Raw genomic sequence first — 25,537 nt, 5'->3', positions numbered from 1 at the left:
TATATGTATCAGATCCTTACCTGTAACTTGCGCAGCTGTTTGATGGCTTCATCTCGAGCCTTGTTGGCTCCTTCTATGTGACCCTCTATATCCTTCAAATCCATCTCCAGTTTCTTCTTAGCAGCTACAGCCAGACCCCTCTGCTTCCTCTCGTCCTCCAACTCCGCCTCCATCTCTCGCACCTGGAAGGAGGAAGCAGCAGTGTTTAGTGTGATGGGATTTAACTGTTGTTAAAATGTCGTTCCTCAGTGTGAGGTGTTACTCTGCACCTGTTTGACCAGTGCTCTCTTCTTCTCATCATTCTGGTCGTCCCGACCCTGGAGGTCTCTCTCATACTGGGCCTTCATAGCCTGCATGTTGACCTCCAAACGCAGCTTGGCATCTTCTGTGGCCTGCAGCTCATCCTCCAGCTCCTCCAGCTGGGTCTTCATCTCTTCCAGCTGTTGCTCCAGAGTACGCTTGGACTTCTCCAGCTCGTGGACCTGATGGGGAGGAGATACACAGAGAATGGTGGGTGAAGCTCTACTGTCACAGCAAATCCTATGCATGTACTTTATTGATCCTAACACTCACATTCTTGCCCACGTCGTCCTTTGAGCTCATCAGATCTTCCATTTCCGCACGGAGCTGCTTGTTAATCCTCTCTAGCTCCTCTTTGGCCTCCAGTGCCTCATCGAGAGCCCTGGTCATGGACAGAGCTTTGGTCTCCTTCTCTCTGGCCTCAGCTTCAGCGCGGTCACGTTCTTCAGCATAGCGAGCTGAGATGCTCTTCTCCTCAGCCAGCATCTGTGGAGGATAGGAATAGGAACTTTATGAAAATTATATTTGGTATTTTGATGAATGATTAATGTATTTTGACTCCTGAAATTGATCTAAACTGTTAAACTAGAGGATTACATTTAAAAACATATCTAAGACAAACTTACAAACTTACAGACTATCTTAAGTTGTTTTACAGAAACAATTTCTGTAAAACCTGGCATTATATTCACCACAATGTGCTTTCTCACCTGGTCAAACTTCTTCTGTTTCTTCTCCAGGTTGGAGACAATCTGCCTCTGGTGATCCAAGTCTACAGTTAGATCATCCAGCTCCTGCTGCAGACGAGTCTTTGTCTTCTCCATCTTTTCAAAGGCGATGGTCTTCTCTTCCAGACGCTGGCTGGCCAGCTCCAGGTCCTTCTGCAGCTTCTTCTTAGCCTCCTCTAGGCCCTCTATTGTTCCAACATCATCCTCCAGCTTCTTCTTGCTCTCTGACAGCTATGAACAGAAGAAAAAGCATGATCCAGAATAAAAATCAACAGAAATATTATTTAACCATTGTTTTCTTTTACCAGAGGCCACATGCTCTACCTGAGCCTGTAGGGTCAACATCTGTTTCTCCAGATTCTTGCGCGCCTCCTCATCCTCCTCCTGCTGCTCCTGCAGAGCGTTCTTCTCCTCCTCCAGCTGCCGTATACGACTGCTCAGGTTTAGTTTCTGGCGTGTCTCCTCCTGGAGCAGCTCCTAAAGGAAATATAATATTTGTCCAGTTAGTTCAACAATTCAATTTTCAATTCAATTCAGTTTTACTTACATAGCACCTTCCACAATCAAAATTGTCTCAAAGCCCAAGGACAGCATTCATTAAATTAGGCTTGATGATTAATGCTCGCAGGCACTGAACATCACCTGTGTGTCTTGTAGCTGACTCTCTAGTCCAGCGACGTCTTTGGTCATCTTGATCCCCTTCCTCTCTGCGTCTTCCAGCATGGCTGACACATTGTCTAACTCAGTCTGTATGGAGAGGTTAAAACCAGATTATCAGTTTCAGTCAAATGTATTTTTAAAACACAGTAATAAAAAATGCTTGTCAATTCAGAAACCATAAAGTAAGTAGAATAAAATCCTCTGTGAACTTGTAATATTATCAAGAATTTTGTTTTCTGTTAAATAAAAACACTATGTGCATCAACTCATAGTTGCCAGATTCAAACTAAAAACCCAGGAATTACACCCCCCATAAAAACAAATGTTCTCTAAATCAAGCTATTTATGATCATATTCATCACCAAAAGAAAAATCTTACTCTGACTAATTCCACTGTATCAAACCAAACACGTTTGCATCTCCACTTCTCACCTGCAGTTTGTGTGTGCGGTCAGCCAGTTCTCCCTTGGCCCTCTCTCCCTCAGTGACTCTGGCCATGAACTCCTGCAGCTGAGACTCCAGTTTCTTCCTCTTGTGCTCGGACTCCGTCTTTGCCTGCTGCAGGCTCTTGACCTCGCTGGCCAGCTCCTTGTTGGCACTCTCTTGGCTCTGCTTGGTCTTTTCCAGGTTGGCCTTGAACTGAACATAATCAACAGCAAACATTTGTGTTCTCAAATGATGAACTCTGGTGGATCTGATGATCCTGTGATATCAGATTAGTTGTGGAAAAGGATGTTACCCTCTTGGCCTGCTCCAGCTGTTCAGACAGCTCTTCCAAAGCTGCGCCATGCCTCTGTCGCATCTCCTGGATCTGAGCCTCGTGGTTTTTAGTCTCCTCCTCAATGGCCTTCTTCAGCTCTGCAACCTCTTGTTCACGCTTGGTCCTACAGAGAACAGGGACACAGAGAAGTTGATTTCATAATAATACTAATAAAAATTGTATTAATATAATCTAATGTATATAATATAAATGTAAAATAGGAAGTTAAAGTCCAGTACAGTACCTAAGCTCCTGCTGGGCAGCTGTTGTATCAAGAGTGTCTTCTAGTTCAGTTTTAAGGGCCTCAAGCTCTTCACTCAAGTCCCTCTTGAGTTTCTCTGCCTTGTTCCTGGCCTGTTTCTCTGACTCAAGGTCCTCCTGCAGCTCAGACAGCTGGGCCTGCAGCTCCCTCACCTGCTTCAGAGCGTTGTTCTTCTGGCTAACCTCGTCCTCACCCCTAAACATTGAGAACATTGAAGAACATGTAACAAAAGCATGAACAGGATCTGGACACAACAGCGGAACTGCAATGGTATGATACCAGAAATATATTAAAGGCCATCAGAGAAATATGCAATTTTCCATTAAAATTAGATGTGATATTTATGCCTATTTGCAGTTTTAAATCCTTGAACAACGTGGCACTATAAGGATTCTGTTTTCTTATTTCCTGTGTTCATTAATAAACTATTGCTACACTTTCACTTATAAACTGTTCTGATGTGTAAAGGCTCCACTGGGTGGCAGCAGAGACACATTTTCAGACTCACTGTTTCATAAAGCACTTGATGCTTACTGTTATCTTTAGACCAAAACACTCCTAAAGGAGCTGCATGCTATAAAGGCCACTTCATAGCATGGTCTTACACTTACAAATGAATATTTATACCACACAAATTACATATAAACAGAATTCCAATGCAGTGAGAATCAATGAATAAATACAGGCGGCATATCGCGAAGGAGCACAATAACAGGCTATTTTTACAAGATGATAAGTTCAGTGTTGTGTACTTGTGTGGTGTGTTGTCAGTCCAATGAAATGTACCATATAAAATGACAGGCGTGAATGTCTCTTGTAACATTGTTGAGTGTGATGATCATTCTGTACAGCTATGTCACACTTATCTCAAACTGACTCACACCATGAAGCAGAACCACAATGACTCAATATTAAAACCCACATTTAGCTCACAAACAGTTATGTAATACTTTGTTGGTGATCTGATTTTACTAAAACTGAGTGGCTTTGTTCCATTCTCCTCTATGGTGGCCCCAGTATCTCCTACCTGGCCTGCATCATCTGCTGCTCCTCTTCCTTCTTGCCCATTTGAATTTTCAGCTCCTCTGTCTGGGCCTGTAGCTCAGCTATCTGGTCCTGGTAGTCGGACGTCTCCCCATCCAGCTTCCTCTTAGCCTTCTCTAGCTCCTGACGGGTCTTCTCCTCCTTCTTCAGTCTCTCTGAATGAGAAACGAGAGGATACATGAATATAACAATACAATAATGGTGTAAGAAAATACAAAGAAACATTATTTCATCGTAATTCTCAAAATTCTATTGACTTTACTCCTTTACCCTCCAGGTCGACCATCATCATCTCCTGTTTGTTCTTGACCTTGCCCAAGTTCTTGGCCTTCTCCTCTTCTTCAGCTAGCATTGAGGTCATTTCATTGATTCTGTCCTCCATCAACTTCTTTTCCTAAACAGGGGGGAGAAGGACATACGGCAGGTTACCACACAGCTAGCCTCCCGGCTCTGAAACTTGTGTTTCTATCTTATTGTGCAGTGATGGTGAAAAGCTCCTTACGGGACTGTGGGATCCCCTGTCTCCTTTTTAAAAACAATCACTTTTACCTCATTACCACTTTATATGAAAACCCCTCAGCCTTGATGACATCCTTCAGAGCCTTCTCTTCTCTCTCACCTTGTGGAACTTGGAGTTCTGGTCCTCCAGCAGCAAAATGTCCTCTTCATATTTCTTCAGTTTGGCCTCAGCTGTCACTTTCTCCAGCTGCAGCTTCTGCCTGGCAGCCTCCTCCTCATCCAACTGTTCTTCCAGGTCCTACACACACAAGTATTTAATCATAACAGCAAACACAACTATCACAACACACTCATTTTTTATTGAAGCAATTTTAAATAGCAATCTTTTAAATGTGTTTCCTACAATGCAAAAACAGCTTTTCAGTAATCAGTACTTAGACGTTGAATGAGTAATTCGACACCCCTTGGACACACCTGGATGTGGGACTGCATCTTCTTCTTCTCGTTCTGCATGCCCTGGTTCCTCTCCTCTTCCTCTTCCAACCTGGACTCCAGGTCATGAAGGATCTCCTCCAGCTCCTGCTTTTTGGAAGCCAGACGTGCTCTCATCTCCTCGGCCTCTGCAAAAAGCTCTGTCTCTGCCTGCAGCTGCTCTGCCAGGATGTTCTTCTCCTCCATTAACTGCACATAAACAATGTTAAAATCTTCAATTAGGCATCACAGAGAACCATGTGAGTATAATGGAACATAATTTGTTAAACAGCTGTGTTTGTAACTGACCTGCTGGTGCTTCCTCTCCATCTCCACCAGCTCTCCCTCCACCTTGGTCTGCTTCTCCTTCACCTTGACCAACTCCTCATCTTTAGCCTGCATCTCCTCTTCCTGCCTGGTCACCTGCAGCAGAGGCTTCACCTGCAGGTGCAGATCAACAGAGAGGCTTCAGAGGACAGCGCACATTCTCGCTGCGATGGCGGATGACCCGCAACAGTAGCATTTACACATGTACATAAACACAAGCACGCACCTTGGTGAAGAGTCTCCACCACTGCCAGTGACGCAGTTTTAGGTAGGCAGCGCAGTTTCTCTGGAGAACCTTCAGAGCACTGAGCTGCTGCTGCTTCTTAGCAAAAGCCCTGGCACATCACAAAAAGAGGGGAAGAGGCCAAAGAGTGAGACAACACCAACAGTGAAATCTATATTTTTATGATTAAATACATAGAAGTGACTCTGTTGAGGGGTTGAAGAGATCTTATACATAGGCAGCAGCAGCAGAGCAACCCTTACTTGCGAGCCAGATATCCTCTGCAGACAGCCTGGAAGTAAATGATGATGTCAGTGATTTTCAGGTCCCTCTCTTCCTCCAGGTGGGCCAAGACTCCCGCCCTGAAGAAGATCTTACTCTGGCCGATGCGAAACAGGTTGCCATCCAGCTCCAAGGCTTGAATCTACAGAAGCGGGAGAAACGTAGAAGGAGCACAGTTGGCTGAAGTTAATGGACGTCCTTTGTTAGGCTACAGGTGTGAATTAAAGGGTGTAATGGGAATAATCATTTGCAAAACCTATATTATATTTATAAAGTTGTGCTTGGTAACAAGGTGCTTCTTGGTTCTTGCAACTGCCTTATTATTATGACAATGAGAAAAACCTAATAAATAAAGACTCCTGTTTCAATTGTGAGTCTTGTCCCTACCATTCTCTCACAGGCCTGCTTGCCATCCATGAAGCCCTTGGGAATGGCATTAGGAGTGAGGATCTCATACCTGGACAAAGATCAGAGGGGACACAGAGTCACTAGGACAGTGGTAGAAAGAAGTAGAGAGAGAGAGAGAGAGAGAGAGAGAGAGAGAGAGAGAGAGAGAGAGAGAGAGAGAGAGAGAGAGAGAGAGAGGAAGAAGTGACATAGGTCTCTCTTTAAAGAGACACAGAGATCGCAAAGATCAAACTTCACAAAGAGGAAAGAATATCAGAGAACATGATGAAACCAGATCCATCATCAATGTTTTATTAACATACTGCTCGACTTCTGAGAGCCATATAAAGTGTCATATAAAGTGGAAACATTTTTATAGCCCATCTCTGTAAAAATAATCTATGTATGACTATTTTATTTATGGCAATAATATACTCTAAATTTATCAAATTTATATAATTGTTGTTTTATATAAAACAAATAAAGTTCTAAATTTTCTAAACCATATCAGGAAACGTGATGACAACATACTGAGTCCGAGGTAGAACACTACCTCTGTCTGAACTCCTGGAAGACGATGCGGTTAGGGAAGCCCTGTCTGCAGATACGGATCCCCTCCAGCACACCGTTACACCTCAGCTGATCCAGAACCAGGTGGGGGTCCAGTTTGCCAGCCTGTGAGAGCGGGAAGAAGCGGTCACTACATCCAGTACAAACACATCTTGTCACAACCCAACCAAAGGATTTATTATTGTACATAAATCAAAAAGTGTATTAATGTGGTCATAGAAATATACTGGATGTTGAATGTACAGTCAAGCAGAAATACTAAAACACTGGACTTATCAGATAAACAGATTTAGTGGTACTGTAACTATGAGAATCTTGACACACCCTTTTTTCATGATTGGGGATGATGCAGCGAACAAAGTTGGGGTTGGTGTTCCTCAGTGTGGCCATCAGCTTAGACAACTGCTCCTTGTACAGCTGCCCCACAGTGCGGAACATGCCCTTCTTCGTCTTGTAGGCGGCACCGAACGCCGTCTCATTCATGCCTGCAACCTGGTCAAGACCCACGATCCGGTCAACTGGTGATAAGAAACGAGATGAGGAGAAAGAAAGGTAATTATATTAATGGAGGAACACACCACTAATGTGGCTTGGTCTCTGGTGTTTATATCTGATGTGTATTCATCAGGAAATGTGTCCAGCTGATCAGGGTTTGCTCTTTTCTTTTTTTGTGATAAAGCATGAAGACAGACAATGGCGTCACACCTGTTGTGACCACAGACCATCAGCTGGTTTGATGCAACATAACATAGGCACAACATTTTGCAGACACACAGTGCTGGTGCCTGTCAGCCAGACATCTGCTGAACAATCATTTATTCAAACCTGATTTTAAGTCTGGATCTACCTGAGTCCACTAACATACATTGGAATATTGTGAAGAGGGGGATGGATTTATTATTACGGATCTAAAAGAATCACAACAAATAGCAAACCTACCAAATTAGCTTGATTAGTCCTCCTAGACTTATCTACTGCCCAACTTCTTGTTAGGTTTAAGTAAATTTAAAACTTTTTCTTTATTTATGGCCACATTAGACCTCTGTCGCACATCATTTCCACATTTATATATATCTCCTGTCCTGTCACTCTACTGTAAACTATTCAGTAAAAGTAAACTGCAAATTAATTACATTATCCTAGAAGATTTAAGAAGCTGTGTGCTTCTGTAGCACAACAACCCAAAACGTTAAGTTCACTTTTAAAAATAGATGATCACTGCTTAAACCAAGAACACAACGTTATTAAGAATTCCTCTGTAAAACCCACAAATGGAAAACAGTTCAGCAACTCTTTCTCCCCTCTTCTTTTAATACAAGAAGATTAAAGACACAGAGTCGGATTACATATCTGGCACGCAGGTTTCTAAGGTTTTACATTCTTTCAGTATGTAAAAGTGCCAGCACTAAGCAGGAAATTGAATCAATTCTTGATCCAACGATCCGAAACACTGCTGTCACTGCTGTTCCTTTTTATCTGCTGTTATCTGCTCTGACATGCTGTGGTTTAAGCCTGTTGAATGCAAAACAGATTATTTAGTCATTGGGCTATCTTTAAATAGAAGTGTATCAGTGGAGTCTCTGGACTGCTAATCACTGCATCATTCGCAGTTTTTAGGTGACACCTTCTTTAAGCATCAGTTTCTTTTTTGTTCCCTTTTCAATAAAAATGTACCAGGGCCTAAAAGCAGCAGCAGCAGGCAAACATTCAGTGATAATATTTCCTGTCTCAGATTTTCAGACTTTTGACAATAATTGTATTATATTTGTTTTTCATTTGTACCAGACATTTTGCGTGATTACAAAAACAAATGCCTTATCTGGCTGATCATTCAAGCGATAGTTGTTGGGATAATTATAGCGGCAGTAAACCACCAGCATTGATGGGAGAGCAATTTTTTAGCATCGGAGGTTTTAAATATAGCAGTACTCTCTTTGAAAATTGAATCGAAGGCAACTGGACATATGTTTGTCTGGGAAGACGTTTCGCCTCTTATCCAAGGGGCTTCATCAGTTCATACGCATCGGTCTATCTAGTCCGCACTAGTGACTGACGGTCACTTAGTCAGACTAGTGCGGACTAGATAGACCGATGCGTATGAACTGATGAAGCCCCTTGGATAAGAGGCGAAACGTCTTCCCAGACAAACATATGTCCAGTTGCCTTCGATTCAATTTTCAAAGAGAGAACTATGACCTGGATGAATGAGAACATTCACAGACAAATATAGCAGTAGTGCAGCCATGCAAAGCCAGAGGGGAGTTTTTAGAGGGGTGCACAGTGCAGCCATGACAAGACAGGGAACCAATGAGCCCTCCAGTGGAGAGGATGAGGGGAAGCCAGTGGTGCATGAAGGTTAAGTGTTACTATCATTCACCTGGAGCTTCATGGAGCCCAGACACATTGTCATAGAAAGAAGCTCTCTGAAACGTCTGAATGTCTACAGCAACAGAGACACAGACACAGAAAGAAGATAGGGGAGTGAGAGAGAAGAAGAATGCATGCAAATACACATACATACACCCATCAGTCATACACCCACAAGCACTCACAAGCGCTGATTAACTGTTAAAATAGAAGACTGCAGAGTAAATGTCAGTTCATCCACTGCAATACTACAGTACATGCACATTATTAAAATGTCATATTATCATTTAAAGCTAGTGTTGGGTTATCATAGCAGGTCATTACTCAGGGGAAACATTTGTCCAGATAGTGTTATACAGCCATTTTGCTTTCCATTTGACCTGTCAAATGTCCCATAAAAAGTAAATGTCAAATTAAAATAATGATTATGAAGGCCATGGTTCCCATCTGACTTTCTTCACTTGCTGAGAAAGAAAATGCAGGATTAGTAATAAATCAGCCGCTGAGCTCTGAGAGAAGACTGCCCTGGGCTGTGGTTTACCTTGCTTAAACTGGATGTTTTTGCTGGTAAAACTCATCCCACATTAGAGAAACCATTGAAGCACACTGCTACAGGAAACTAAGGGAGGAAATGTGGGAGAGGAGAGAATAGCTTTCTTCTTTTCATTAAATCACTGAAAAGATGAGCTGAGTTATAATGTGCTTTGCAAGTATAAAACCAATGCTTTTCTTTTTGTCTCTCATTTGTTTAGCCCCCAAGAGTTAAGGTGTGTAACATCCTTCTGGACTCATATAGATAAATGCAGATCTATTCCAATTTTCACAGCTAATAAAACTGTACTGTGTGTCAGCACAGAAAATAAACTGGTAAGAGACTCACCATCTTTCCACAGCTCGGCCACAAACTTGTCAGTTGACTGGTGCAGCAGTGTGGCCACATTGTCATTTAGGGGATCCATGTTCTTCATAAGCCATTCATCAGCTTTATAGTCCACCTGTGGAAACACAGCAGTTCCACAATATTATTTTAGCATTTGCACAATAAAATGTTATACTGTGTTTCCATTTTCCTCAAATTCTGCTTCTTATGATGACAAATAACAAAAATTTCAATCATTTTAAGGCAGTGGCTTGCACTTAAAACTGGAACAAGCCAAGGTATAATGTACTGTATATGGCAGCAATGACTGCATACCCATACCTCGGTTATAGTTTGGTTACAGAGGAAACACAGGCATCCTGACAAAACGCAAAACAACTCAGCACTGAATCAGATTTCATTTATGGACTGTGCTGTATGTCATCTGATCTCTTTCCATTCTTTACTCTTATACCCCAGTGACAAGATTGTAAAAGAAAAAATGCTTAGAAAATATACTTTCAGAGGATTGGCTTTCTGTTTCTGGTGAATTGCCGCTGGTCTGTTGCTTCACCTGTCTGCAACAGTCTGCGTAGCATGCCTTAACTGACAGCTAGATCTGGCTCTAATAGTGTATTCAAATACCACTCAGCTGTTGTTTTAACTTCTAGGGAGTACCAGATGTGCTGTATGAGCTGTGTGACTAAACAGTGAGTAGTAGAAAGTTAAGAAAATGACATCAAACAATCACATTTAATACTGAACCAATAAGGTTCAATGTAAAGGGGTCAAAGACTTTGCATTCCTTGCACATTGTATTTGACAGACAGAACTGTCAGGTCTCACTGGAACATAGCGTGTTGATGAGATTAGTCTCTAACATGATGATAACTTTGACTTCTATGTGTTTTTCAAGCGTTTAACATACTATGAGGAGCGTTGGATAAGAGCGTAACAAGTAGTTGACACGGTCAGCAACCTGAGATGAGGAATGTAAGATCTCCATATGGGTTTCATCAGAATCCTGGAAAAGCAAACTCACAGTGTTTGCACTCATTCTCCTCTTCAGTATCACTCTGTCACGCAGGATTTATTTGATGAAGTTCAAATTTAGTCTTAGCTGCAGTATCAAATCCTCAATGCTTAATATTTGGCTGAATCTGAAGTTCTCACCTGTTTGTCACAGGAAGGCTCAGGTCCAGGACTGGCTGACTGACACTCTTCACTGTGTTTATATATAGAATCTAAAAGTCTGAGACCTCTCTCCCATTAGGAAAAATGGTCTCAGAATTTTGGACCCCACTGTACGTGTGCAATAGAGGAAAATGAGACAAGTAAACTTTAAAATTTATCCAAATTTAATGGACACTCCAGGGGCCATATCAGATTTCACGCTACGACTGACAAGCGTCCTCCCTGGAATGTGGTGGAATATCATTTTCTCTTTGCAGATGGCAGACCACCATACACAAGGTGAAAGTTGAAAACCTCTGTTATGTAACCACCAGGCACCAAACACTCAATCTCACACCAATGCGAACCAGATGTGCGTTTCCTGCAGAAGCAGTATGACAACTGCTCTATTGTTTTCAGGCAATGACCTGGTTAACTGCACCTTTAGAAGAGCTAAATCTGGGCCTCCGAGAATGGCTACAAAACAGCCCAGAAGCGGAGTTGCTGCATAAAGAAAATACAGAAAACATGGATAAGTCTGAGGCTATAGAGGAGACATGAATAAAGGTTTTCCAAAGTACAGTTTTAAAGAGCTGTCTTCACGTAGTAGCATACTAAAGTAATAGGTCCAACCAGCTACCATTCCCAAGAGAAGAGTCAGGAAGCAATACACCTTAATGAGCCTTGTATACATACCCTCCCTGCATAGTGAATGATGCAGAAGTCAGCTTTGTCCTTGAGCTGACGCGGCTTCTGAAACTTGGCGTGTGTGCCCTGCTCCTGTAGAACCTTGTCTACAAAGGTCTTGTCGGTGGCCTTGGGAAACCAGCACTCCTCATCCAGCAGAGCGAGAATACCAGGGGGGTTATTCTGAGGAGACAAACTTTGTCAAATACAAATATTCATAAGATGACACACACACACACACACACACACACCACACACAGAGCACTGACCGGCCTCTCAATGAGGTCGATGCAGGGCTGCAGGTCGAGGCCGAAGTCGATGAAGCTCCACTCGATGCCCTCCCTCTGGTACTCCTCCTGCTCCAGGATGAACATGGTGTGGTTGAAGAGCTGCTGCAGCTTCTCATTGGTGTAGTTGATACACAGCTGCTCAAATGAGTTCAGCTGAAAGTAAAGAGTAAAGCAGAAATTAAGTTATTTTGTTATGGTGATGTTTTTCTTGTCAAACATTTAGCAAATATGATAATATATTATATTATAAGTAATATATATATTATTTTAGGTGGCCTGCTCACCAGCACCAGTTTTTTTTATATTTTCAGTTTGAGAGTGTGCTTTAATCTCTATGACATGATTAAACTAATCAAAAATTCAAATGCTCAGACAACCTGGATTCTGTTTAATCCATGTGTAATGGGATAAAACTACAAAGTCACTTTGTGTTGTGGAAATTAGTTTGTTAGTGTTAAAACACCACAGTCAGCACCTCAAAGATCTCAAAGCCAGCTATGTCCAGGATGCCAATAAATGATGCCCCCTGGCGTTTCGTCCTGTCCAGGGCCTTGTTGATGCGGTGGACGAGCCATCGGAACAGCCGCTCGTATGTTGCCTTGGCCAGGGCTTCAACAGCAAAGTCAGCCTGAGGGGAAGAAACAAAGAGCGCAAGATCAGTCAGAGCCACCATGAAAGACACTATTAATAATACATAACCTACTGAGCAATAAGCACAAACACAAGAATGCATTATGTTGCTGTTATAGCTTGGGGTGTTGTGGATTTATTATGGTATAATATCAGACAGAACAAACCATTTGCCAGATGGTCTACACGACCTGTCTAAATATATCGTGTAACCCATAAGTTTGCAAAAGTGTGGTTTACTTTAAACAGAAAGATATTGAAGCACAGATATGAGAACTGATCATTTCATTAATTTAACAGCTAAAAAAATAAACATGGAATGCAGACGCTATCGTTGTTCGCAGTGTTCGACGGCACCTTACCTGTTCTTTGGTCTGTGCCTTCTGCACGTAGTCTCGTCCCACTTTGATCCTCGGGGTGAGGATAGCTCTGGTGAACTCCATAACATTCATGCCAAGCAGGTGGCAGAGCTTCTGTGCCGCTGGGAGAGAGGGGGAGCAGGGAGCAGTTACCTTACTGCATTATATATATGTTCACATATATAACTTCAGGTTTCATAACAACAGGCTGAAATGAAATAAATGAAATGAAATAAGTCCAAAAGCAACACTGCTTAACTCTGTTTTAACAACCCAGGACATATGACTATACCCAAATGCTGTCTTGGCTGAGACCCAAAATGAGTCAAGAGCTTTCTTTAAGTGAGTAAGTCTTAGAGAATGAGTATGTTTAATGGCTCTTGCCCCCAAGGCAGCAACTTTAATTAACGTAACTATATTTTATATTTCATTTGAGTTTCTCCATTCTTACACTGAATGGTATGTATCTACAGCATAGTCCAGACTGCATCTGATGGTGCTGACATGATCCAGACATTACAAGCATTCAATTACCAAGAGACACACAATCTACCTTCAGCGTAATCATGTTTCTAATAAAGCATGGTGGGAGCATGTGTTATGTGGATATGAGTAGACTGGTTTCCATCACCTGTTGTGGTGGAAGCTGAAGGGTGACAGTCATCACATTTTCTGGATTCATGACTGACACTAGGGTGTGAGTACATATGATGTTGGATTTTGTTTTTTTACCTGTGTTCTCAGGCATAGAGGCCTGATCCGTGTTTCTCTCCTTTTTAAAGACAATGTTGCCAAACTGCAGCACTGCAGAGACCACCTTCAACATACCTGGCAAGGATAAGATCAGACTTTATTGATCCCCGAGGGGAAACTGGTAAAGGCAGAGTAAAAGAGGAAATAAAAAAACAGGAACACAATTATAGAAGGAGAGGCAGAATGAGAGTATACTATATTTTGGGGCACATCTGGAACTGCTACTTACAGACAATCTCGTCGTGGGAGAAGCTCATGATGTGCATGGCCTCCATCGTCTCCTGGAAATTCTCCTTGTCCTGCTGACCAGGGATGGGAATGTTACCATTTGACAGGAAACGGTAGTTGTTAAAGCCTTCAAGGAGCAGGTCCGCTGGAGAAGGAAAGAAAGATGATTTTTAAAGCTATTTTCTTTATCAAAAATGTTCAATTAAATAGTATTTTAATCAATATTCTCTTCTTCTTCTTATTAGGTTTTTTTGGCTGCATGTTTTTCTGGTTCTAGTGCTGCTCAGTTTTTTCTCTTTCTAAAGCCACAGACACAGAGAGCAAGGGCATATGTGAGGGAGAGCTCGAGTGGCCTTTTAAATCCATTAGTTCATAGGAACACTATGATGTCTAAACACCTTCTGCATCATCATGAAACAATGCACTAACAAGCCAAATTAAAAGTTAACGAGAGAGAAAAATTTGTTACTCTGGTGCTAATTCAAGCCAGCTTTCTTTAGCTCTGTTCCTTGCCCGAAGCAAATCGGCACAAGCATGAAACCTTAGTGTCCTTGCTCTTATTGTTTTGTTTATCCCAATTTCTCCTTATAGCAGTAGTCAGACGCTCACTTCGGAGATGCTCTCCAGCCCCTGCCAGCAGGCGGTAGAAAATGTGGAAGGTCCTCTCATCTTTGGCCTGTCTAATGGCCCTCGACTTCTCCAGAAGGTCTAAGAGTAAAAGTTAAGGACTGACACGGAAATCCCCACACGAAAATCAAGCAACTGATACTGTCACCGCTCTAGTATTGTAACATTTCGGTTGTGTTTTCAGAAATCTTGGCAGCTGTTAGTTTCAGAAAAAAATTCTCATCCTCATAAGTACTAGATTTTAGAAGAACCCAAGGAATCACAAGAGAATCAAATTTAATATGAATCTACCAAATATGTACTCTTTCACCAAGTCTTGCAACACAGATAGTTTGACCAAATTAACCCTATCCATTTTTCTTCTCTTTCTTTCATTAATACACTTGAATAAAATGAGGAAGAACAGTAAAAATGGTTTAGCTGTTTGTTGTGTTTCAAACTGTGTTTTTTTTGTCATATTCAGCTCCCTCAGCCTGTCACAGTGAGGAGGATACACGTTTCTATATTGGCCCCAACAATGTAGCCTGTGACGTCGAAGTTGATTCTGATGAACTTCCCCTGCAAGAAAAAAGACACAAATTCATGTTATAAAACAGCTGTTGAACTTATTGAAACGTACTGACATGTTTAATACGGAAGCCTATGATTTCAGTGTGTGTCTGTGCATGTCTGTCAACTTTCTAACTACTTCTTCTCTCTTTGGGCACTGGATTCTTGCAGATGACAGAAAGGCAGTGAAGAACAAAATGTCTATATTAGGAAAAGTCAGGTTAACAGGTCAGAAAGAATCTCAGGCATGTCTGTGGTTTCCTGACCGTGAATGTGTGTGTGCCCATCTGTCTATTGGTCGCTCATCTGAGCCAGTCGGTGATTCATGAGGACAGAGCACCATGGTGGTTAATCTTGACCACATGATTTACTTAGTCGCACAAATTTTTTAAAAATGCTTACAGCAAGAATTATTGTGCTTCCTGTAAGCCATCACTACATGATGAGAGATAACAAAATATTCAAAATACATCATCAGTCCACTTTATAATCCTAGATTTTCAGGAAATTATCAGACCTATGAACAAAATTATTATTTTTACTAAATATTCATAATCATTCCTTGCATACTTACAATTAAAAAGAAATATTAAAGCAATACAGTTAGATTCAATCTGCTTTTTGGAGATATTATAGTGATGTTTGATATTTAAAAGTGATATTCGATATCACTTTCATGTCCATTTCATGTACAATAAATATGATGCTACAGCCTGTAGCCAAATAGCTTAGCTTAGTACAAAGACTAAAAACAGTCACTGCCTTCTCGTTCAGGCATGAGAAAGCAATGGCTTTGCTGAAGAGAAATGAAAAATGTGCATGACACCATAAAAAGCCATCTCTCCTTGAGGATATCCGGCTGGTTTAATTTGATTTACTCACTTTTATTCTCACTGATTTCATGGAAGCTCTGCAGCATATTCCAAGGAGGACTAATTATCTATGCTTTTTCTGCATGGCACTTTTTGCTTGTTTTTTTTTTTAATCCCAAAATAAAACCAAATCAGTTTAGTTCGAGGTAAAAGACTTCCAGGAATACATCAGATTATCTCTTATATAGCTGACTTATAGAATCCCTCCACAGACACAATATATTTAAGAACTAGAGTGAGGACAAACATTATTATGTTCAACATGAAGCAATAGTGTTTGATTATGTCAATTTCTCTGTACATATCTGTTGAGGTAAATGTAAACATTGTTGATTGTCAGTGTGGAGTCAATCTGTTTCCCTTTTGAATGTTATATGTACATATGTTTAAATCAGGAGAATGATCTTTTAAACAGGAACCATAAACTCACAAAGCGAGATGAGTTGTCATTTTTCACTGTCTTGGCATTGCCAAAAGATTCGAGGATGGGGTTGGCTTGCAGGAGCTGGCGTTCCAACTCACCCTGTGAAGAAAGACAGACAGGTAAGAATCCAACAAGCTGTCAAACATTTCTAATGTCCGGCCCCACATAATGAATCTTTTTATCACTGTTTATCACATTTTCCTGTGTCTGCCAAAACATACAAAAGCTGGCAAGGCAAAATCAATTCACTGTAACAGAGCAGCTAGAGGAAAGTGTAGCCAAGTCAATATGCTAAACCAATCTTTCACACACTGAGCAATTCATCATGGTTCTGTTGGCTTTACTTTAGTCGACTGCAGTACAATGTGATTTTTGTCAAGGCAACTCGACAAGTTTAAGGGGCAAAGACCACCAGACTGTTTGACAGGGCTCGTGAAACCACAAAGGCACTACAGCAAGTATGTTCCAACACATGCCCTATAGTGAGTGGTTAGTTTGGGTAGATGAGTGAGAGCGTTCTTCCGGCCTGCACATTCCTATGGCCATGATGATATGCCCTATATATCCAAAGACTGCATTAACATAATGGTTATCCTGACGATGGCTTCCTCCCAAATCACAAAAACCTGGGTTGATAGGTGGTTGGGACATTCCCTATGGCCCCTGAAACCTCTAATTCCCTTACACATGACACAATCTCCTCTATCCAGGGCACTGGCAGTACAAAAATAGCCCTTATGGCTAACGTCACCACCCGCAGAACAGCAGATCAGGCCCTGCCTTGAACTGACTCCAAGATACTCCTCTGGACTACCCAGGGCTGGTCAGAAATGGCCGCTGAAAGAAACATGGGACTACCTATAGCCCTTACTTAGATGTAAGACAGAAAGCCATAAACGTGAGAGGGACAATGAGAATGACGGAGACAATATTAATTCTTTGGCCTGAGAGGGTGTCTCTTCGCTCCAGATGATAGCAACAACAACTCTACTCAATCAGTGTGACAATGGGAAATGACAAGGAAACAAGATCCAGAACAAGAGTGAACTGACTAAGAACACCGAGCTCTGCTAGAGGTCTACATACAAAGAGACATGTGGGTCAAACATGGAAAGAGGATTCACAGCACCTTTGAGCAGCAATATACAGGCAGGTCTCCTCCTCCTGATGGACATGGGTTTTACCAACAGAAGTTGGGAGTAACTACCCTCCTCCACATTTTTCACCTTTATCTTTCATTTTCTGATTAACATAGAAAAACACAGAGACCAGAGTCTTTCTCAGTGGTCTCCTCTGGTCTGCTTTACCTCTTCCCCACTACTTCTTCTCCCCCCTTTCCAACCCCTTCCAATCTTCTCTTCTGCACCACATCTTTGTTCTCCCTCGATCCCTGGTTCTACATTCCTCTGGCCTGCGCTCAGAGGCAGCCGTAATGCAACGCAGAGGGAAAGCAGCATTAAGGAGGTCAGTGTGGATGGTGTTCTGAGGCAGGGGAGCACCGACGCACTGAGTTATAGCTACTCCCTCACAGCTACTGAAATGCAGCATATTAAACAGGCATTCACCTGGATTGTGTGTTCTCAAAGCTGCCGGTAATAGGACTTGCTTTGCTTCCACAGTTATTAGGCTTACAGGGGGGAAACATCAGGTATTGGTTTAGGGGAGAAAGAAAAAATAGCTACCGGATAAATCAAGCAGAGAAGAGGTGAGCCAGAAAATATCAAGTTTTGTTGGGGTTGGGGTTGAAATTGGAGCAAATTCAGTACTGTGTCAGCAGAGTCTCATTTGTGTTACTTCTGGGACAAAACGTTGCAGATTAAAATCTGAAAATCTAGGTTAGGCTACAACATCCACATGGAAGCATCCCCTGTGCCTGTGATTACTGACTGGGCAAGAGAAGCCACATATGAATTCAAAGGAACATTTTGTTACTGGAATAATATTACCACAGCCAAGGTTATAAAATAAGCCAAGCTAGAAATGAATATTAATTGAAATGCTCTTCAAACTACAGGCATGCATCTAGAGTACATCACCAATGGGAAACATGCATGAATATACAAAAGATTTGATCAACTGCTATCATCTTTCATCATCTTTGATATCTCAATTTTACACCAAGGTTCGCAGTATCATGTGTTCACTTCATTAAAATGTAAAAGATGAAGCTTGAGGAGAGATGTTTAGTGCGGCTATGGTCTGATTTTCACACTGCTCTTCCTAAATACCGTGTAAATTTAAAATGAGGACTAACAAACCAAACACAGCAAGGTCAGTTAATACTCCACTAGCAGATTATGTGAACAGTTTTAATGGCAGGTGTGACTTAATGATTTGCATTTGACTGACATGTGTTTTATTATCATGAGCTTGCTGGTTTAACGGCAGATTCACTGGGCTTCGAATAATCATGTGAGAAGACTGAGCCAGCACAAACAAATACCTCATAAAGAAAGAAGCTTAGATTAGTCTGTCAACATCGTTACGGAAGCGGCAGAGATTTGGAGAGAAGGGCATGCATGTACACACAAACATCAAAAAAGGACCACACACTCTTTTTGAGAAAGAGGGAGGATACACTTGCCTGTAGCTTGAATGCTTTGGGAGATTCGGGCTGTTTGTTATGGATAAACAAATGCAAGTGTTAAAACCTGAAGCGCTTATGTCAGACACAAGCCACAGGAAACTGAACACCAGTACACAGTTAGCCCAGCAATGGCTGCACTCTTGCAGATGGTATGAAGCAGGAGCAGTGGCCAGTGAGGCTACATTAACATCTGTTAGGTTAGCTGTGGATTAATACATGACTCCTTATCAGCTGAATACCAAAAACTAAGCTATGCACTTTAGATTTGACTACAGCACAGTAATGTTACATTTCATTAAAGGACCAGTTTGACATTTGGGGGAAAACACTTGTTCACCTTCTGGCAGAGAGTTAGATGAGAAGGTCGACGTTTGTACTTTAAATAAGAAGCTACAGCCAGCAGCTGCTTAGTTTAACATAAAGACTAGAAACACAGGGAATCAGCTAGCCTGGCCCTGTCCAAAGGTAACAAAATCTGCCTAAACCTCTAAAGCTCGCTATTTAACACTTCATATTGTGTTTGTTTAATCCGTGCAAGTGTAAAAACGGCAACAGAGACTCAAGAAAGTTACTGGTCCCAGCCAAGGAATAATCCAGCCCATAACGTTCCATAAACAGTAAACTGTAAATAAACAAATAAAATACCAATTCCTCGTAGGTGGATTTTGTTACCAGCAGACAGTGCTGGTCTACAGTAGCTGTTTCCAGTCTTTGTGCTAAACTAATATCTTTTACTGATCAGATATGAGAGCGGTATCAACTCTCCACCAGAGAGCAAATAAGCGTGTTTCTGAAAATGTCAAACTACTAAATTTAAATTATAATAATTATGTGCAGAGGTTATTCACAAATACCAATAAGGCCATTCAGTTTTTCAAACAAGGATGGACTATTCAGCAGGGATAGTTCAAATGGGATGTGTTTTAGAGCAGAGGAGAGGAGAAACTGTAATCCCAGGCTCAGCCAAGGGTAGAGTAGGAAAAATGTAGGCAGTGGGGCTCTCACAGGAATGTTGTGGTCTTTGCGTCCTTTGTGTGAAGAGGCAACGTGGGCCAGGTACTGGATGACCTTCTTCGTGTTCTCGGTCTTGCCAGCGCCTGATTCACCTCTGAAAACAAAGAGGACAGACGGCATGGATATACACATGGACAGACAGAGGGTGAAAAAAGTGGGAGTGAATGAAGGATGAGTGCCAGAAAAGAAACACACTTTGGTTTCAGCCGTTCTCATCACAATGAGTAATTACAGCACCCTTTGTTTGCAATCATGAATTACAAGTTTTAACTTGTGAGCCATAGCCACATGACAGAAAATAATCTGTGTAAGTTGTCCACAATCTAGCAAGGTAGAGACAAAACACCGTAAAACCATAACCAAAATAAGTCATCATTATGGTGGTCAGGGGTGATTGGATGAACACCATGGAAAGAATAAACAAAGAGAAAAGGAAAAGTGAAGGAGAGAGTGAACAACCATTAGGCTTTCTGTTGTTGCTTTCTAAATCCATCCATTTCTCTGTCAGATGGTTTTACTGGAGAACCCTGTGGTTTGGTGGGCCAGTCTCCAAAGTTTCCAGGCTCGGCTTTTGGGCCGTCTCTAATGATAGCTGTGTTCAGGCAGGGCCATCCACAGCTCCCACAGTCAGGTCCCAGAACCCAGAAAACCAGGGCCAACGCTGAAACCAGGCCAGCAACACTACATCTAGCTACATACCAGTGGTTTTATTCTAGCTGGCAATTAGCTCTACTGCACAAGGAAGACTGCAGCCTTAGCTAGAATTTGATGGGCGAGTCCTCGAACGCAGGATACAGGCATAGCAATATAGGTCAAGTTAGTTACACATCCCAGTTTGGCTCCTGTTTCACAAGAGTATTTCTCAAGGAAATAACCATCACTGACTTCTTTTTAACCTTTACTCTTATAGACAAGATGTCCGCATGTGTGTTATAGGGGTCATGTAGCGCAGGACCCTCACTCTGTGAACACTGTGTCTCCTGCCTAACATCCTCAGCTGATCACTCTCATACGTCAGCGGCATTCTCAACTCTTTCATGAGAAATTCCACGTTCTCGGCCTCATGGGCCACTCCCTGTTCTTTAGGATACAGCATATAGACATAATGCAACAGAAAGGCAATTTTTCACTTCCTGTGTATTTCTATTTTGTGTCATCTCTGTCCAACTAAACAACAGAGCTAAATAAGCTCAAAATCACTAAAGAGAACATCTCCATTGTTTGTTTAGACAGTGATCTGGTAATTAGAACCAGAATTTTACAGCTGACGGCAGTGACTGTAGTCCTTCAGCATCAAATCCTGTGTGTGACATGCGATACTGAACACAGGTTCATCCTGTGTTTGATCGTTTATGAGACTATTCATCAGTAAATGCAGGAACTAAATTCCAGGTCTTGACTGTTCTCACACTCACTGCAGATGTTATTCTGAACACATCACTGCTAAACCACATAACTACACAAGACCTTCAATAAAGCCGTGTAACACAGACAACAAGGGGAATGTGCCATTTTAACTGGCAGTCTTTTTTATTCTATGACTGAGCAGAGCCACATCTGCATAAACACAGGTCATGAGCTGGCCCGCAGACTGAGGTCAGATAAGTTGTTTCGCCAGGATTAATTTTCCATCTGAAACAGTAGTGAGACCAAACGACGCTACATCTCTTCAAAGAAATTGAGCTGTTTTTTGTTTTTTTTACAGTGAGGGAGCAGCTTCTATAAACTGGGTGACCACCCTACTTATTAAACTATGGGGTCACACAGCTAAAACGGCTCCACTGTCACCAACAGGGGGTGTAGTTTTCAGACTTTAAAACAGATTATGCAACAGCCCTTGTCTGTTCATTGGCAGCTTCAACTCAAGCCACACTGAAAGAGTGTGCCACTTAATTACTCTCTGCCATAGTAGATGAAGGCAGGGCACCAAACCACACTCATAACTCCCTCAGTATTGGGTAGAGCTGCTGCGCAACCCAGCATTTGCAAAAAGCTATTTGAAACCAGTCTTTAAATAAAACACAGAGGGATAATGGGAACTGGCCAACTGACCCAGGGTGAGAAAAAGATGAAGGGAGAGGGAAAAAGGTTTAGTTTAATAAAACACAATAACCAGGAAATAAGGTAATCCAGGAGCAATGATCCTGACAAAGTGTTCTCATTGTAATTGTGTTACAGTACTTATTTTAACTCTTCTTCGCTGTAAAGTATATATAAAACAACATTTTTCAAGGACAAGAAGTGAGACACTGCCTTTTTTATAAGATAATCCCATTAAGGTAGAGCCATGTAATCTTCATCTTGCGACAGTTTCATTTTCTAGACCATCAAGCTGCTTTATCAGCAGAACTACCTTAAAGAACAGAACAGCCATCTATCCTAACACAGAAATGACCTCCAGAGAGGAGAGGAGAGGGGAGGAGAAGAGAGGAGCAGAGGGGAGGAGAGGAGAGAAGGAGTGTTAATACAAGATTTAAGAGTTGCATTACTTACGTGCAAAGGATTGATTGGTCCTCACGATCTGTTCAAAGAAAACAGAAAAACATAGTCAGCATCTTTCCATCTTCTCCTTGGCTTTAACCTTTATTGAAACTACAATAATTACAAAGACGCCCTTTTGTGGTCAGGTTGTTGGACCCTTACACAGTAAAATGCAATGCAACTTTACAAGGTCTTTAAGCAGCAAATACTGCAGCTAAGCTGGGTAGGTTCCTCATTTTTCCTGAGAAAAACAGGACACACTGAAATACTGCTCCATGGACACCGAAGTCACATCAATCCAGTATATAAGCAAAGAGTGGATTTACAGCTAACAGCCTACTCCTCAGCCTGCACAGCCATGCTGTGTAATGGCCATAAACTGACACCCAGACTAGTAACCGAAGCTCTTACACCTTTCATCACGCAGGAATTCAGACCAAAGTCCAGATGACAGGATTAGCTATGCCCACTGAAGTGTGTGACCTCTCAACTTTGAAGGTCCTGCTGTGCCCTACAAAGAACTACAAAGACCAGAGCCCAGAGGGAACTGACCTGTTTATCGGGAGAAACTCAGCTGAAACCTACTCCTTCTCATGCTGTCATTTCACTAAACAGAACAGGCCCTAATTTAAAATATCCACAGGTAAACAACACAAACCTAAGCTAAACTGTCAGTTTGACAGACAAATAGAAATAAAATCTAAAAAATCTAAAATCTAAAATTAGCTGCTTTTATTGTTTCCATTGTTATCATTCAGACGAATGCCTCTTTTAAACTTCATGTACAACTACAAATATAAAAAAAATACTCATTAAACCCATTTTTTCATGTATCAGCTTCGAGAAAGCCCCTTCTCATTCTCCAGTTCATATGAAAAGAGCCACCTGATACACACGTCATGCAGTAACTGTTCACAGTGACTGAAACCTATGGTCATGAACTAAAATTGCAAAACTGTCTGCTTGTGTACTATGTGAAGAATGAAGCCTGACATCACATTGCTCTTTGGGGACATGGTTGAAAAGACCTTGTCCCATGTGTCAACAATAAAGGCCAGAGGATAAAAACATGAGAGGTAAGCAGCAACAGGAAGAGAAGCTATACCTTACTGGTAACACACGTCTATCAACACGCGCACACACGCACGCAGACACACACACGCACACACGTGTAGACAGGTTCTTTCAGTTAAAATGGAAACTTTACCAGACCCTTGCTGATGTGAAAGTATTTGTGGTTGCACGCAAGACTTCAGGTCACTGTGACAACACAGAGACAACATCAGCTTTAATTATTATTTTACAGTGTCTGTCATGTGAGTCCTTCTGCTGCCCTTCAGTAGTTGCTGACATTCCTGTGGCAGGAAGTGAAAAGATTCCTCATTTCCTGAAAAAGCCAATTTTGGGAACACCTGCACATTCCTAAACTCAATCAAACTATACAGAACAGGGCCACCCCATATGAACCCACACACACACTTCCACTCTGAATCATCCTCACAACTACAAGCTGCATAATTGTGTATATGTGTGTGTGCGCGCGCATCTGCAGACCTTGCGTCATTAACAGAGCCAGCCTTTTTCTCATCAAAAATACAAACGTAATGCAGACAAGCTGGAACGCAAGTTGTTTGTTCACAAATATGCACAATAAAACAAGCACTCTTGTGTTGGATGAGAGTCACCATAACAGTGGGGATGGTGAACGAGCTGCTCACTCTAACTGGCGCCGTCTCCCTTGACGATGAGGCAGCCCTTGAAACATGGGTCAGAGTTTGATTACTCTCCGTGTCTGTGTTTCACAGCCACATCTATATAAACCTGATGCTCATCAGATGTACCTAATGTTGACTTTCACAACACCGTACCTCCAGTCTGGACCGAGGCACGCAACACTGCGTAACCTACCATGAACATGAAAACCAAATACACAGTCACTAAACAGCCTCTGAGCAACATCAGCTCACATGATTAAAGAGAGAAGCAGTTTGCATGTGTGACCTCATGCCTGTGAAATTAGCACCTGATTGCAATCTGCGACACAAGAAACAGAAAATCTGTTACAAATTGTGATATTTTATTTGTATTTAAAAGGTCCACCCTAAGAGCCCAACAACTACAGTCAGCCCAAATTCCCATTTAAATACCTCAAGTGCTTTGATGCCTTTATAAACACAGTATGACAGATAAGTGTTTCCTGAAACAATCTTCTTGTGCAGATGAATTACAGTAAGTTTTGTCCCTCTGGCAGCAGCTGCAGTCATTTGTTTGGAACTGTATGAGCAGTGATAGATAATGTGGCAAGACAGTATCAGAGTAAAACTACATCAAAAGAAAAAAATGTGCCACACTACTACACACTACTTTACAGAAGCTAAACAGGAAGATATTGCAGTGTCTGCCTCTCATTACAAATGAATCAGTGTCAGAGAAAAGATGACCGCAGCACCTGTTGAATCATCTGATTATGACAGATTAGCTTTTCCATCCAATGTCCTTCTATGTCAAATGAAGAAGCAGCAACCTATGAAAGTGACACCCCTGGACTTCCATTAGATCTGCTGTCACTTCAGTCTCTGCTCATCATTGGACATCTATTCACCCAGCTTAACTCTGATGATCTCTTAAATCTTTTCATTTGACCTTTTATTCCTCTGCACACGTCCATCATCTCCACGACCAAACCTCTCAGCTCTTTCCCTGATAGATGATCATTCCTTTTATCTTGCTTACCCCTCAAGATACACCCTTTTCATTCCTCTATAAGGTCAGACAAAAGAAAGCAGATACTGGTGAATTATCTTCTTCAGTGATTTGGATCACAGTTTGTATACAATCTCTTTTATATATGTTGTGTAAAAGTGAATTTGCATATCTCGCGATCTTTGACGGTCTAGTAATACTAACATAGATGTTTTTTGTTTACGATTTGTTTAAAAAAATCTCTTTAAACTGGCTAACGTGACCTTTGCTGTGTTAGTGCGTGCATCCATCTGGTCCATGCTGCCACCTTGGCCCTCTTGGCAGCCGCTGCTTCCTAGATCACCATGGCAACTAACTGCTGGGTCATATTTACCCAGGATGCCATGCTGGCTGGGCGTAGGTGGACCAATCAAACTGAACGTGCTCTTCCTTTCCAGTAGCTCATTACTGCCTCACTAAAT

General features: G+C 41.8%; 1 protein-coding gene across 2 annotated transcripts in view; it reads right to left on the bottom strand.

The window, feature by feature from the left end:
- The window catches only part of LOC121197912 (myosin-10), a 50,130-nt gene that overhangs the window by 4,149 nt on the left and 20,444 nt on the right, over positions 1–25,537 (bottom strand). Inside the window, exons 4-35 of one of the 2 annotated variants that reach the window (XM_041061673.1) lie at positions 22,386–22,413; positions 19,884–19,986; positions 18,876–18,905; positions 16,298–16,390; positions 14,941–15,004; positions 14,429–14,527; positions 13,821–13,964; positions 13,571–13,666; positions 12,842–12,960; positions 12,325–12,477; positions 11,829–12,002; positions 11,569–11,742; positions 9,721–9,835; positions 6,798–6,991; positions 6,457–6,578; positions 5,904–5,973; positions 5,498–5,658; positions 5,238–5,346; positions 4,994–5,125; positions 4,688–4,894; positions 4,374–4,511; positions 4,025–4,148; positions 3,738–3,909; positions 2,693–2,905; positions 2,428–2,572; positions 2,121–2,327; positions 1,671–1,775; positions 1,353–1,505; positions 1,011–1,259; positions 574–786; positions 270–482; positions 21–182 (exon numbers count right to left, since the gene is read on the bottom strand). In XM_041061673.1, the coding sequence (XP_040917607.1) occupies positions 21–182; positions 270–482; positions 574–786; positions 1,011–1,259; positions 1,353–1,505; positions 1,671–1,775; positions 2,121–2,327; positions 2,428–2,572; positions 2,693–2,905; positions 3,738–3,909; positions 4,025–4,148; positions 4,374–4,511; positions 4,688–4,894; positions 4,994–5,125; positions 5,238–5,346; positions 5,498–5,658; positions 5,904–5,973; positions 6,457–6,578; positions 6,798–6,991; positions 9,721–9,835; positions 11,569–11,742; positions 11,829–12,002; positions 12,325–12,477; positions 12,842–12,960; positions 13,571–13,666; positions 13,821–13,964; positions 14,429–14,527; positions 14,941–15,004; positions 16,298–16,390; positions 18,876–18,905; positions 19,884–19,986; positions 22,386–22,413 (4,481 nt within the window). The remainder of the gene's footprint in view (positions 1–20; positions 183–269; positions 483–573; positions 787–1,010; positions 1,260–1,352; positions 1,506–1,670; positions 1,776–2,120; positions 2,328–2,427; positions 2,573–2,692; positions 2,906–3,737; positions 3,910–4,024; positions 4,149–4,373; positions 4,512–4,687; positions 4,895–4,993; positions 5,126–5,237; positions 5,347–5,497; positions 5,659–5,903; positions 5,974–6,456; positions 6,579–6,797; positions 6,992–9,720; positions 9,836–11,568; positions 11,743–11,828; positions 12,003–12,324; positions 12,478–12,841; positions 12,961–13,570; positions 13,667–13,820; positions 13,965–14,428; positions 14,528–14,940; positions 15,005–16,297; positions 16,391–18,875; positions 18,906–19,883; positions 19,987–22,385; positions 22,414–25,537) is intronic. The other variant, XM_041061674.1, reaches the window with a different exon arrangement.

Source organism: Toxotes jaculatrix, chromosome 18 (assembly GCF_017976425.1).
Source record: "Toxotes jaculatrix isolate fToxJac2 chromosome 18, fToxJac2.pri, whole genome shotgun sequence".
In the NCBI taxonomy this organism is placed as follows: Eukaryota; Metazoa; Chordata; class Actinopteri; family Toxotidae; genus Toxotes; species Toxotes jaculatrix.
The sequence above is the reverse complement of the archived record's forward strand: the minus strand, read 5'-3'. Positions and strand labels throughout refer to the sequence as shown.